At 32.3% G+C, this 13,789-nt stretch overlaps 1 protein-coding gene across 2 annotated transcripts; it reads right to left on the reverse strand.

The window, feature by feature from the left end:
- Positions 1–697: 697 nt before the first annotated feature.
- Positions 698–2,320, reverse strand: LOC144573493 (sequence-specific DNA binding transcription factor). Of its 2 annotated transcripts, none has more exons than XM_078323274.1 (2): positions 1,658–2,320; positions 698–1,260 (listed from the first exon to the last, which is right to left on the reverse strand). In XM_078323274.1, the coding sequence occupies exons 1-2, from the start codon at positions 2,198–2,200 to the stop codon at positions 877–879; spliced, it is 927 nt and encodes a 308-aa protein (XP_078179400.1). In that variant the 5' UTR covers positions 2,201–2,320; the 3' UTR covers positions 698–876. The 2 variants fall into 2 exon arrangements, with proteins under 2 accessions (XP_078179400.1, XP_078179398.1); XM_078323272.1 differs by having other exon boundaries at positions 698–1,272.
- Positions 2,321–13,789: the final 11,469 nt, after the last annotated feature.

The following is a 13,789-nucleotide window of genomic DNA, read 5'->3' on the forward strand; positions in this document are numbered from 1 at the left end:
CGAGATATTTCATGATGGATTCTAAATTTCTAATCGCTGCTAGTACTTTGTCGCGTACACTCCTACGCATTATCATTGCTCGCAGGCACAACCGCACAATGATGATGTGAGATGATCAGATGATTAATGAAAAGTCTTAATACACGCAACTGTGAACAAGAAATTTTGACTTTTTTATAGAAGAGTTTCATGGTTGCAATTTTTATTTGTGGAGAGATGAAAAATTAATTTTCGGAGATGAGGCTTCAACAATTTTTATTCTAATTTTTCAAATTTTTGGCAGAATTATAGTTTTTTCTTAAAAGACTTAATACCATTGAGCTATATATTATGTATTTACTATATCTGTAAAACTTTATTTTAACAATGAAGTATAAGCATTAAGTTAGAAGCTCGACTATTTTATTTTTTGAGCCTTTAAAGACTTTTAGTATTGAGCTAACCCGGGCTGGGCCGTTAGTTTAGCCCATCAATTCAATGTGATTTTCTTATTGAATATTTTTAATTTCCTGTCGACATTAATTCCCATCGAAACAGAAGTTTTACAAACGGTAGAAATTATGTAATTTCAACAAGCATTTTTTCATGTTTAGTCACTCCTTTCTAAATCCATACCATATAATTAGGCAATTTTTCCCAACCTATGTATGTATCTTGCTTGGATCCTATGCCCACAATTTCTCAAACGATGGTTAAATTAGCAATATGTAGCCAGAGCCAATTAAGCTCTATTAATTAGACAATCAGGCAATTAATTTATGCCATCATCCAATAATTAACAACCTTCCTTGAAACATTATTTACTAAGCCTAATCAAAAACAGCAATTAACACCATCTCTATATATTGATAGAGAGCCAACTCAATGGATACTTCCTCAATTTCCTGACGACGATGAATCAGTACCATCGGCATACTTCCTCGCGAAAAGCTTCGCGATTTTGAGCTGCGTATTGGCGATGATCTCGGTGCGCTTCAAATCGAGCTCGCTTCTCTTTGCCTCTGCCTGAGCCCGCATAGTCTCGATCTCTCTCATTGCATCTATTCTTGCTTGTTCTACCTGTAGAGCCACCTCTGCGAATAGCTGTATGCTTTTCATCACCATGTAGCTATCGGTTTTCCTCTTTAGTCTTTTCTTGCTTCTTTCGTTTCGTCGCTTTTCTTCCGAGGATGATTCGTTGGAGCGAGGTGCGCTACATGCCGCGTCATTGTTCATCTCGTTATTGTTGTGTTTTTGGCCTGTTTGCTCTTGACCCTCTCCCTGCAATGGTAACTAAATAAACATTAGTTAATCCGTTGTGTTTTTTTATTAAAATTTATGATCAAATTCATTAGTGTTCAACCTTATGACTACTTATGTGTTCTTTGTTTTGCATTAATTAATTTCTCTCTAAATTATGTCATATTGAAACTGCATGTATGCTTGCTTAGAAAACTCTTGCAAAATTCCGCATGACATATTTCATCGCTTTAATAGGCAGATCAATTAATTATGCATTTTTGTTTCAAGATCGCTAAGTGATTACCTACCAATATATATACAAAGTTAATGATCAAAAATTTATAAATAAAATTAGTTAACATCAATAAGAAAAATTCATTAATATACTTAATACATAATTCAAAATTCAAAGAAAGTTAATAATTATTGAACTAACCATTGCGATCGTGGCTTCTCCATTAAGCTTCGGCAACTCCGGCACCGCCACAACAGTGCCATGAGCTATTGCAACCGACTTGGGTGCCATCTGCTTCTCCTCATGATCCGGTCGTTCAACCACCGTCACAACCGTAACCGGCTCACGGCATCTAACCAAGCCATCAAGCCGGGCATATAGTGGCCACCTTGATCCATTGCCCGTGGATGACTCTGACCTGTACCGTTTCTTCATTGACTCAACCTTGTTCTTGCACTGTGTTGCTGTCTTGCTGCTCTTACCGCCCTCAGCACGTGCCGAGACGGCATGTGCCACGTCTTCCCAGTCTTGCCCCTTGAGCTTGGCACGATTACGTAGCACCCATTTGGCCTCATAAGCATCAAGTAGGCTAGTGACCGCGCCTTCACTCCACTCGTCGCGTTTTGTTCTGTCTACAACCGCCATCGGTCTAGACGGGTCACCGGACGGATGATGCTCGTCTTTGGCGGCATCAAGCGGATGCCGGGTTTGAGAGTTACCAACTTGGTTTTGATGTGCTTCCATGTTTAGCTAATTACTTGATGGTTTGTTGTGTGGTGACATAAATTAGTTTGTTAAAGGCGATGGCTTCAGTGGGCTGAGGCAGGTGATGAAGTGGAATAGTGACTGTTTTCCTTTGTTTAGATAGTGGAATAGAGATTGAGACTATTGAATAGGAGGGGGTTTTGGTACGGGTCCGGTTTTTATTCAACTGATCCATCTGTATATTTGATCGGAGTACCTTGTCTCAATTTACAATTTGGATCCTTTATCTACAAACTTGCATTCCACGGAGTGCAAATATTAGAATCTGATTCTGGTGAAGTTTATTTATTCTTACTTTTTCTGGTAAAGGAATTTTCTGATTGGAATCCAAGGACAATTATCTTTCTGAGGAATGTTATTTATTTAGAAAATTTTGCTTATATAGAGCTTATTTTTTTTCAAGTTAAAATTCATACATAATTTAATCCTTTAATATACGTAATTCGTTATTTTTTTATGCACTGAATAGTACTTATGAAATTATATATGCGTAAGCCATAAGACCTACTAAATAGTACCTTTGAAAAAAATAAATTGATTAGTTATTGTATACACATTTTTACAACTTCTACACAGTTTAATCTTGTATTACAAATTTTCAACAATTACCCTCTTTAATTGATTCACTGATCAACATGTATAAATATATATAGACCACTTTTTTTAATTCAATATATTCATATCTATTTTATTGCATTAATCATCAATTAGGCAAACAAATTAATCAAATATTTTTAAGCTTCATCTTTCCTAACCATGCTAACAAATTTTTTCCAAACGGATCGGACATAGATGGCCGGATTGAATCCGGTATCTGCATAGAGATCCAGTGGTTTATTGCTTGGCATCCAGATCCTCTGTTACGCAGTATGCATGCTTTCTGGCGTACGGACGAGTTGCACATTTGTCGTATTTTTTTATAAGATTGGATCAACACATATATAAAAGCAATCGGACGGTCTGAATTCTTCGCGGGAGAGTACTGTACGGTAGAGGATCTCAACGGTATTGCTAGTGACGCTTCTGTTGGTGTGTCATGAACTCATGATTGATGAAGGGAGAGTTTGGAGGATTAAAAAGAGTGAGGTTAGCTTTCACGGTTGTGGCATTGTGCGTGTGTGGGAGCCGCTATTGGCCGTTAGCGTTGACGCTCTCTACCCACTACGAATCCGGATTAATTGTGCCCATGTCGCTTTGATATTTTTTGGCGCTTTATGCGGCTCTACTTGTATATATGCATCAAGTGTTCATAAGATACCTACAGTCTCAGTTAATACACTGGTTGAAAAATTATTAATTGTATGAAATATCTTACACTATTCACACGAGAACTATGTTATATGGATACGGGTACGGGTACGTATCGGATACGATACGTGTGATACAGTCATTTTTAAAAATCTCAGATAAAATACGTCTATTATATATATTATTTATTATATAAGTTAAATATTAAAGATTATGAAGGATAGAGATAAGAATAAATTAAATATAATAACTACTAACTTCTAACAACAAAATGTGAGTTATTGTGGTGGTAAAGGTGTATATTACTTTCGTTAGAACTCTCAGTTTCTATTCTCGCTAAGAGCGAATTTTTACTCAATTTCATTCAGTCTATGCAAGACTCACAAGCTCACAGTTGCTCAAGTAGTTTGGTTTACTATTGCTCACGAGGGTGCACACAAAAGCAAAAATTAAGAGAATAGACTAGAATCACGTGCGACTCATAGTATGAATCTGAAACGTCACTAGCGTATTCAGTTTGTACCGGAGCATTTCAAGCCGTATCGCCTATTTCAATCCGTATCGGCGACCATATTGGAGGATTAGAGATACGCCACGTACCCCGTTACGCCAGCTGGCGTATCCGGTACCTATCGGAGCCGTATTGAACTTATCAGTATCTGATACGTATTCAATACGATATGAATACGAAACTTATGTTAAAGTATCCGAGTAACATAGCACGAAAATAAAACAATATCAACTGATGATATATACAAACACGATACATCTATTAGAAAACACTAAAGATTCTTTATTAGTATGAGAAACCCAACACATAAAAAAGCAACAACACCAATTATCAATTGCCGACACCACTTAACCGTTTAGAGTTAGAATATACATGCCACTTGCCTACACCAATCACCTCCATGTCATGATCCATTCAATCTCTTGACAAATACACAACACATAAAAAAAAGTTGGAGGGAACAAAGAATCAAGAGGAAGAAGGTAGCGTATTGAAGTGACCGAATGCAAAATTGTGGAAAGAGTAAGTGGAGGTGACGGAGACTCCGACGGTCTAGTGGAGGTTCCTCTTCTCTTTTCTGTGGGCAGTGGGCTACCCTGATGGATTAAAAAAGCATTGTAATACAGCCATCGGATCCTCTCCATCGACAAATCGTTATAGGTTGGTACACCGTACGTACAATCTGATTGGATGAGGTTTTCGTTCAAAAGGTTTTAGACGGAGTGTTATTTAAAATCAAACCTAAACCGTTTAATTAGTGTCAAAATTTACGCAGAGGTTTAAATTTATGGAAATATTTAAAGTTATTAATTAAGTTATGGGATCGTTCACACAAATCATTGAATCTGGTTTGAATAAAATTTATCTAAAGCTCTTTGCATAAATTTCAATTCTAATCTGAATAGACTGTCTATGTCTATACTTGAGAGTTGAGACCCAAAAAAAAATATTTTTAAGAAATATTTTAAATATTTTAAAGATGAAAAAAGAAGCAAATAATTTTATTTTTTACTTTTAGATATTTTTCATGAAATGAAATTATTCATTCGGTTCTGAATTTGTATGTAATTTTATTTCTTAGTTACTTAAAATCTCTGATTAATTTGCATACAAATTTTAAGAGACCGAATTATTACTTTTGTATGATATTGAAATTTAGTTGTATTTTTTCTTACAAAATATTTAATACAATTATATAAATAAAAAATTCTGCTTGAGACCGCCTCATGCTCTCACTGTATGCAATATGCTTGAGACGATTGGAGAGGATCCGAGGAGTGGCCAAGAGAGATACTCTGCCTATGAATTGTGGTTTCCTTGTTAATTTCCACTGCTTTCTTGAGCTAAGCTTTTCTTTTATTCTGTGTTTCCACTCTCGGTCTCTAATTCTCTGTTGTGACCGAAAGTGCGCATTTGTGCGCTCTCAGTATCTTTGACGTCTCCCTTCCACTAACCTTGCATCCACAGACGGCTTCTGTGGTTTCCTTCCACTTCCCTTTTTTTTTTTTTTTTTTTTTTTAAGTGAAAGCCCCTAGGCATATATGAAATTATCAAAAAACCCAAAATTTGGATGGTTACATCTGAGCTATTACCAGAGAAAAGAAGTAAGGATATGTTTGGTTGCAGAACAAAAATAGTTAGAATAGTTTTTTTGTCATTTGTCTTATTATTATTTTTTTAAATAATGTCATTTGTCTTATTAGAATAGACAAATCTAACTTTTTATAAGAATATGTTATTCTATTAAGACGGAAGAGTTGATTTGACTATTATAGCTATTCAACCTCATTCAAACAAAGAACAAGCTACTCCGAATAGCCTTATTTTAAGAAATACATATTCTTACTCCAACTAAACATACCCTAAGAAGTAAAAAACAGTGAGAAACATTCTAGTACCAACTCCATGCATCAATTTGATTCAAGAGGAAGGAGTGGAGAGGGCCCAATGTGTATCAGATCAATTTTTTTTTTTTTGGTCAATATTGTTTGATCCATATTGAAGTTGCCCGCAGGAGTGGGCTCAGGATTTTCGTCGGGAGAGAGACAAAAATATATCGAATCGGATTTAAACTCATTAACTAATTAGGTACTCGATAAAAAATAATACTTTAACTTATATTTTTCAATACTCTGACTTGTAATTTCTGATTCTCTAACCTATAATTTTAATTATCAATCATAATTCAAGAAATTTATAATAATTTTAATCCTAAATTTAATCTGAATTACAAATCAACATTTAGAGGGAGACAAAAAAAATCAGCAGAGGCAAAGTCGATCAGATCGTTCCAATCTCCACTAAAACTCAAAATCCAAGAAGGTGCCCCTCCCCCTCCCCCGGGACCATGTGGGTCCGCCCCTGTTTGTCCGCACAAATCTTGGTGTAAATTGGACGGCTCTAATTGATGTCCAATCTAAAATGTTTGTCGAGATTCACACAAACAATTTAGATTCGCGGAACGGTTAAAATTAGTGTAGATTTAAATCTGCTCGCACAAATTTCAATATTAATTGGAGAGTTTATGCTGGACATAAAGACAACCCCTCGCTTGTTAATTAATAACTTTTTTAGCATTTTTGTTTGTCTAATTTTTTTTTATATGAGTACAAAAATAGACAATGAAGACGCCCACATGGAATAAAAATATTGTCCTCTCTAACCGTATGTCGTGCAATTTTTGCTTTCTAGATAGTATATGATTCTCCACAATGGAATTGGTGCTTTTGTTGAATTGTTGTCGGTCTAAATTCTAAGCCACAGGAAGTGGGCAAACCACACAGGCTATTAATTGTGGTTACTTCTAGCGCACAATCAACAACTAGATGTCTATATGATACATTTAAGAAAAAAATAAAAATAAATGGAGCCTGTAGGCAAGCAAAAAAAATGAGATTGTTGGGAATTTTGGTTTTAAAATATGATATTCGAATAAGAATATAAACATAAATTTTATTAAAAATAAAATAACGGAAGGAAATTATCAAAGTTGCATGAGCTATCTTAACGAGACTCCTCATCTTAACACATAAGAATAATCAGATGAGACGGTCTCAAATTACTTAATACGTTTGGATGAAACAAAGAATAGAGCTAATCTCAAGTTTGAGAATAGTAGCTAATCTAACTTTTGGTTGGATTAGTAAAATAGTGACTTAACTCATATAAGACAAACAAAGAATAGTGAGTTAGTGCTATTCTTGCTTCATCCAAATATCGAATGGCTCAAAAGAATTGTGCTATTCTCGAATTAGTGTTATTCTTGCTCCATCCAAATACACCTCTGTAGGAGAGATTCATGCAACCTCTTTCAAAAAATGATGACATAATAATAATAATTTTAAAATATTTTTTTAGGGAAAAATCAGATGTGATATGAGATAGAGAGCAACAGAGAATTCTCATTTTTATTCATGCTATGTATGTGGGAAAAGCATCCTTATTGACATATCAGGTGCATATATATAGACGTCCCAACTTTTCTCCCTTTTTAAAAAAAAAAATTAATCTATGACTATTATGCCCTTCAAGTATGAAATGTTAACATGTTGAATTTTGCAGATAATGCAATGACTGCAATAGCATGTTAACGTTACAACTTACAATATCAATAAGATTAGATGTTTAGTTGAAAAAAAAAAACAAAAAAAAAACAATGCGGAAATAGAATAAAAGACAATTAAAACCGGTCCATGTTGTTGAAGACAGATAAATATTAGACCCAAGAAATTAATGAATTATGATCCGATTTGGGCCCAAGTTGGGTTCAAGGCCCAGATCAAGGTTTGACAATCAATGTCACAATTTGCTACTTTCGGATTTTGGGCTAGACCAGGGTAATTATCAAGAATTCTATGCTCCGTGTAGAGAAGGAAATTTATCACGCCGTGCTCACTCACGTAACGTGACATGCGTATCGCGTGACGTGACTGCATTTGAGCGAAAATTTCACGTCACGTTACGGAATGAAACATAGAGTATTCAACTTTTTTGGTACGCATAGAGTATCTAAGTTTCTTTTTTAGTGTAGGTTCAATGATAATCACCGGTAATCATGTAGTACTAGTTTTTTTTTCTCTAGTTTATTTTAATAAATGTTTGTAATCCACTAATTTGAATTTTTAAAGTAAGATCAGATATCCAACAGTCTTTTCTAAAAAAAAAATTATAACATTATTTACTTATTTTAGAATTTTTAATTTTTTATATCTTTTTTTCTAAATTTTCACCAATTTAAATTAAAATATAAAAAAATTTGATGTAACTAATTAATGTCACGTCACGTCTCAATATGTGGTCACATCGTGACTGTCTATCATCATTTTGATCAAATCACGACGTATTTGTCACATCACATCACAATGTGTCACATATTTTCTTCTCTAGCTCCGTGCACCATAAATTGTTTGTAATTTTCTCATGTAAATGACTACTATTATGAAAAATATTAACTTAGAAGTACTCTTGATATTGACATAAGAACGTTTAGCTTCTTTATAATTTTGGACGAATGTGCTATTTTTTTATGTATTTTCTGCAGGAAATAATTGTCAATTGTGTTACGTTATAAGAATTTTTTTTTTCTTAATCATCTCAATTTATAAATACTATTGTTGTGCAAGAATATAAAACAAGGAGATTTGTTTTTTTTTTTCAAAAAATTACTGGTATTGGGCTTACTAATTTGTACATTAAACAATGAATTAACATGTTGAATATGTATGTGTGTGGTTTATTTCTTTTTTTTTTTTTTCTTTTTTTATTGTAGTATGTTAAGATGTCCAAGGACAAAAAAGTTGCTTAGTGTGGAATATTTGTATGTTGTTTGTTAGAAATTATTAAAGAAAGAAAAATCTTTCACCAATTTAGTAATATATTTTTAGTAGTAATAAAATCTGTTGTGGATTAGAGAACCAGTGGAGACTTGAAAAATATTTTATATCTCAAGTTATTCTATTAAAATTTAAGTACAAGATCTGGTTGTGTCACTCAACACAGACACAACATATAAATATTCTAATTTAAATGTTGGGTTTGGCAATTAATCAAAATATAAACCCAATCCATGCATTTTTACAACACACCATGTGGTACATGAGTACATCTGACATCTATAAGGATTCGATAAAGATTAAAAAATTCTTAGGATTTAATACATAAAAAAAATAGTAAACAAAGATTGATTTGACAGCTGTCTTGTTTGCACAATATAATTGTGTATCTTTTATCTCAATCTAGAGATACTTGACCGTATCAGTAGATTCAGTACCATATATTTTGCAAATCTTACCAAGCAAACACAAAATAGATAATAAGGGAACGTAATCTTCAAAAAAATCCTCTAGTACAATCTTGTGTTTTGTGCAAACATGTGTGGTTTGACCCGGATAAAATTTTCTAAGTTCCCAATTTCTTGGGATCATAATTCTATGGATAAATTTAAATTACATCCTCTCTTACAAAGTTCCCGGCGCAGCTTTTATATGGCATGATGTGTGGATTTTTTTTTTTTTTAAGTAAAATAATTAAGGATGAATCCGTAAACAAAATCTCAAATTTTTGAAAAAAAATAAATAAAGGGCCTGGTCTTTCTTGTAATTTTACATCAGTGATGTTAAACTAATATTTGATATTCTGGACACTACACAAATGACTGCAGAGCGAGCATCATGGTTTCCATTTTATTCATAAAAGAAAATTAAAAAATATATCTATATGCTTAGAAATGGGATACTGTCATCAACTCGTAGAAATAACATGATCTTAATATAAAACGGGGGAGTATATCCGCTTGTTCTTTCAATATTTTTTTAATTATACTATCTAACAAAATCTTCCCTAAAGTACCATGTAGGGGTGAGTAAATCGCTCATAACTCGTGAGCTGCTCATAACTCGCTCATTAAAAACTCGCCTAAACTCGCTCATTTATCCGCTCATTTAAACTCGCTCATTTACTTAATGAGCGAGCATGAGCATGACCCAACTCGCTCATAACTCGCTCATTAAGAATTTGCCACATCTAATCCCTGCCACATTTAATCCTATGTAATTATGTGTAACATCAACCTTGCCTCATTAAGATTGATAGATAGTGAGCATAGTTTCATATTTAATCCTGTGTAATATAGTGAGCACAATATAACATTTAATCCTGTGTAATATACTAATATTCATAGTTTCATATTCATTTTTTTTTGTAAATCGGCAGAACCAAAACCTCCGCCTAAAGCCCAAAACAAGTAATAGTCATAACAACTCATTTAAATGAATTATGACAATTTGTTGGATTTTGTTATGATGACTTTTAACAAATTTTGTTATGCGTGGACACACTATATAATTTTGTTTTGAGTCATAAGTCATAACTCGCTCATTAAAAGCTCGCTCATTTACAGCTCGCTCATTTATCCGCTCATTTAAACTCGCTCATTTACTTAATGAGCGAGCATGAGCATACCCTAACTCGCTCATGCTCGCTCATTAATCACCCCTAGTACCATGTGATGATTTGTATCCGAAATTTTTAAAAATACCATTTTTTTTAAATTATTAAACCAAAACACCAATTTTGGCTGGAAATTATATTTTTCGCATGGCCGCTTCCCGGGGAAGCGGGCACTTGGAACCGGGCCGCTTCGGGGGGAAGCGGGCACTTGGAACCGGGCCGCTTCGGGGGGAAGCGGGCTGGGCCGCTTTGGGGGCCAGCGGCCACCTTGATTTATTTTTTTTTATTTAGAAAACAGAAAAAAAAATTTGTATTAAAATATTAGAAATGTTGAATATATTTCTTTGAAAATATATGAAATACAATATAATTTGATTTATTAGAAAGACTGCAACAAATAACCCGGATCAATATTTTTCAGGCCGAACCTTTCTAGTACATTTAATTTATAAAAAGTTGTATCTATTTTTGAAAAAAATCAAAATCTTTATTTTATTTAATTATTGTTTTTCAAAAAGAATTATCAAAATAGATACAACTTTTTATAAATTAAATATACTAGAAAGGTCACAATATTTTCTGGATTACCTAGAAGTGACTTTTGAACTGGGATCAATAACTCAGAATCTAATTATTTTTATTTTTTTCCAATAACACATAAAGAAATATATTAATATTTTTTACAGCCGCGAAAAATCCGATCTGAAAAATATTGATCCGGGTTATTTGCTGCAGTCTTTCTAATAAATCAAATTATATTGTATTTCATCTATTTTCAAAGAAATATATTCAACATTTCTAATATTTTAATACAAAAACAAAATTTCTGATTTCTAAAAAAAAAAAAAAAAGGCGCAGTTCATTCTTAAGGTTCAAATTTCATCTTGAATTAAAAATGTATTTCTCGATATTTTAATAATAAAAAAGGATGGGGATTAGTTGACAATACATCAAAATACACCCTTGAAAATGTGATCTATACTATATTTATATGATGCACATGAAAATGATAGAATTTGATGCAAGTTTTACTGTTCATCAAATGTCTTAAAACTTGCAAGATGACACTAAAATAGCATGAAATAATACACAAGCAATGCCCAGCAATAGTCGATAATTATTTTTCTATTTTTTAAAATTATTTTAGAAACACATTATCAACCGACATTTTTATTTTTACCCAATTAAAAAATTATTTTAATAATAATAACCAAGGTTTATCAAAAATTTTAAAAATACCCAACCCGTGGAATTTTTTCACGGGTTGGAATTTTAATTCCCACCCGTGGAAAAATTCCACGGGCCCAACTTTTTTTTTTTTTTTTTTTTAAAACAGAAATTTGTATTTATTTTTTATTTTTTGTATTGAAATATTAGAAATATTGGATATATTTCTTTGAAAATAGATGAAATACAATATAATTTGATTTATTAGAAAGACTGCAACAAATAACCCGGATCAATATTTTTCAGGTCGGATTTTTCGCGGCTGTAAGAAAAATTAATATATTTCTTTATGTGTTATTGGAAAAAAATAAAAATGCTTAGATTCCGAGTTATTGATCCCGGTTGAAAAGTCACTTCTATGTAATCTAGAAAATATTATGATCTTTCTAGTACATTTAATTTATTAAAAGTTTTATCTATTTTAAGAATTATTTTTGAATAATAATCATTAAATAAATTAAAGTTTTTGTTTTTTTTTCAAAATAGATATAACTTTTAATAAATTAAATGTACTAGAAAGATCATAATATTTTCTAGATTACATAGAAGTGACTTTTGAACCGGGATCAATAACTCGGAATCTAAGCATTTTTATTTTTTTCCAATAACACATAAAGAAATATATTAATTTTTCTTACAGCCGCGAAAATCCGGCCTGAAAAATATTGATCCGGGTTATTTGTTGCAGTCTTTCTAATAAATCAAATTATATTGTATTTCATCTATTTTCAAAGAAATATATTCAACATTTCTAATATTTTAATACAAAATTTGTTTTTCTGTTTTCTAAAAAAAAAAAAAATCAAGGTGGCCGCTGGCCCCCAAAGCGGCCCAAATAAGTGCCCGCTTCCCCCCGAAGCGGCCCGGTTCCAAGTGCCCGCTTCCCTGGGAAGCGGCCATGCGAAAAATATAATTTTCAGCCAAAATTAGTGTTTTGGTTTAATAATTTTAAAAAAAATGGTATTTTTAAAAATTTCGGGATTTGTATGAATGTATCTGAATTTACCATCACAAAATTTAATATAATAATCATTTTTTGTGTTTTAAACTTGGAAGAGAGTGTCCTCCTTGGAAAAATGACCAGATTAATTATATATTTTATTGAATCAATGCCAGACTATTTAATGCGTAAACTCTTGGAAGCTACTACGCAATTACGCGACCTTGTTATGTGGGATTTGGCATCTGTAATATTTGATTTGATAAATTAATCAATAGCTTGACAAGACACCTTTAGCTCACGTTATGTGCTTATCGGACCCACGGAATACCATCAAATAATTAATTGGTATGCCGCCTATTAATAAAAATTTAGTGAATAATTTTGCATTTTTCTTAAAATTTGTACATATACTCGTAATTTATTAAAAAATAATTAATTTAACTTACGAAACTTATAAAATAAACTTCTTTTAACTTAGTTTTCTTGTTACTTGATGAAGTTTCACAAAATTGTTATTTAAAAAAGATACAAATAAACAAGACACAGTATAGTATATATGATGAATAAATAAATAAAAATATTAAAAAATGACCGATTAATCGGCCATACAAATGGAAAATAGACAATTAATCATGTTGTTTAAATAAAAAATAGGCAATTAATTAGACAAATCGGACGATTAATCAGTCTCATCAGTGAATAACGTTTAATCAGACAAATCAGGTTGTTCCGACAAATCTATTTATAATGATTCGATCACTGCCATCAATTAATCAGACTAAACGGCCGTTTTCTACAACACTGAGAAATACTTCAACATAATTTATTTATTATTTCGTGGTTAGAAGAATAGATGTATGACCAAATACATTAATTATGCAAAATGCAGTATTGGTGATAAAGTTGGAATTTTATTTTAAAATAAAATTTACTGCTTAATCTTTTTATATTAAATTTTAAAATATAAAGAAAAAGAGAGATTAAACTTAGTAATTCTCAAGAAGGAGCTAGATAATATGATAGGTGATACGTCGCATATTTAGCCTATATTTGACTTGATTTCGTACCAAATTCACGTTCTAAATTGTCAAAATCATGTGCATTTCATTGATATATCTTTAGAATTTGGTACTGCTGAGAGTTTGTTTGTTTTCTGCAGGATTGGAGCAAAATAAACGAAGAAATGGTGTTT

Source organism: Carex rostrata, chromosome 21 (genome assembly GCF_964058835.1).
Source record: "Carex rostrata chromosome 21, lpCarRost1.2, whole genome shotgun sequence".
NCBI classification, from domain to species: Eukaryota; Viridiplantae; Streptophyta; class Magnoliopsida; order Poales; family Cyperaceae; genus Carex; species Carex rostrata.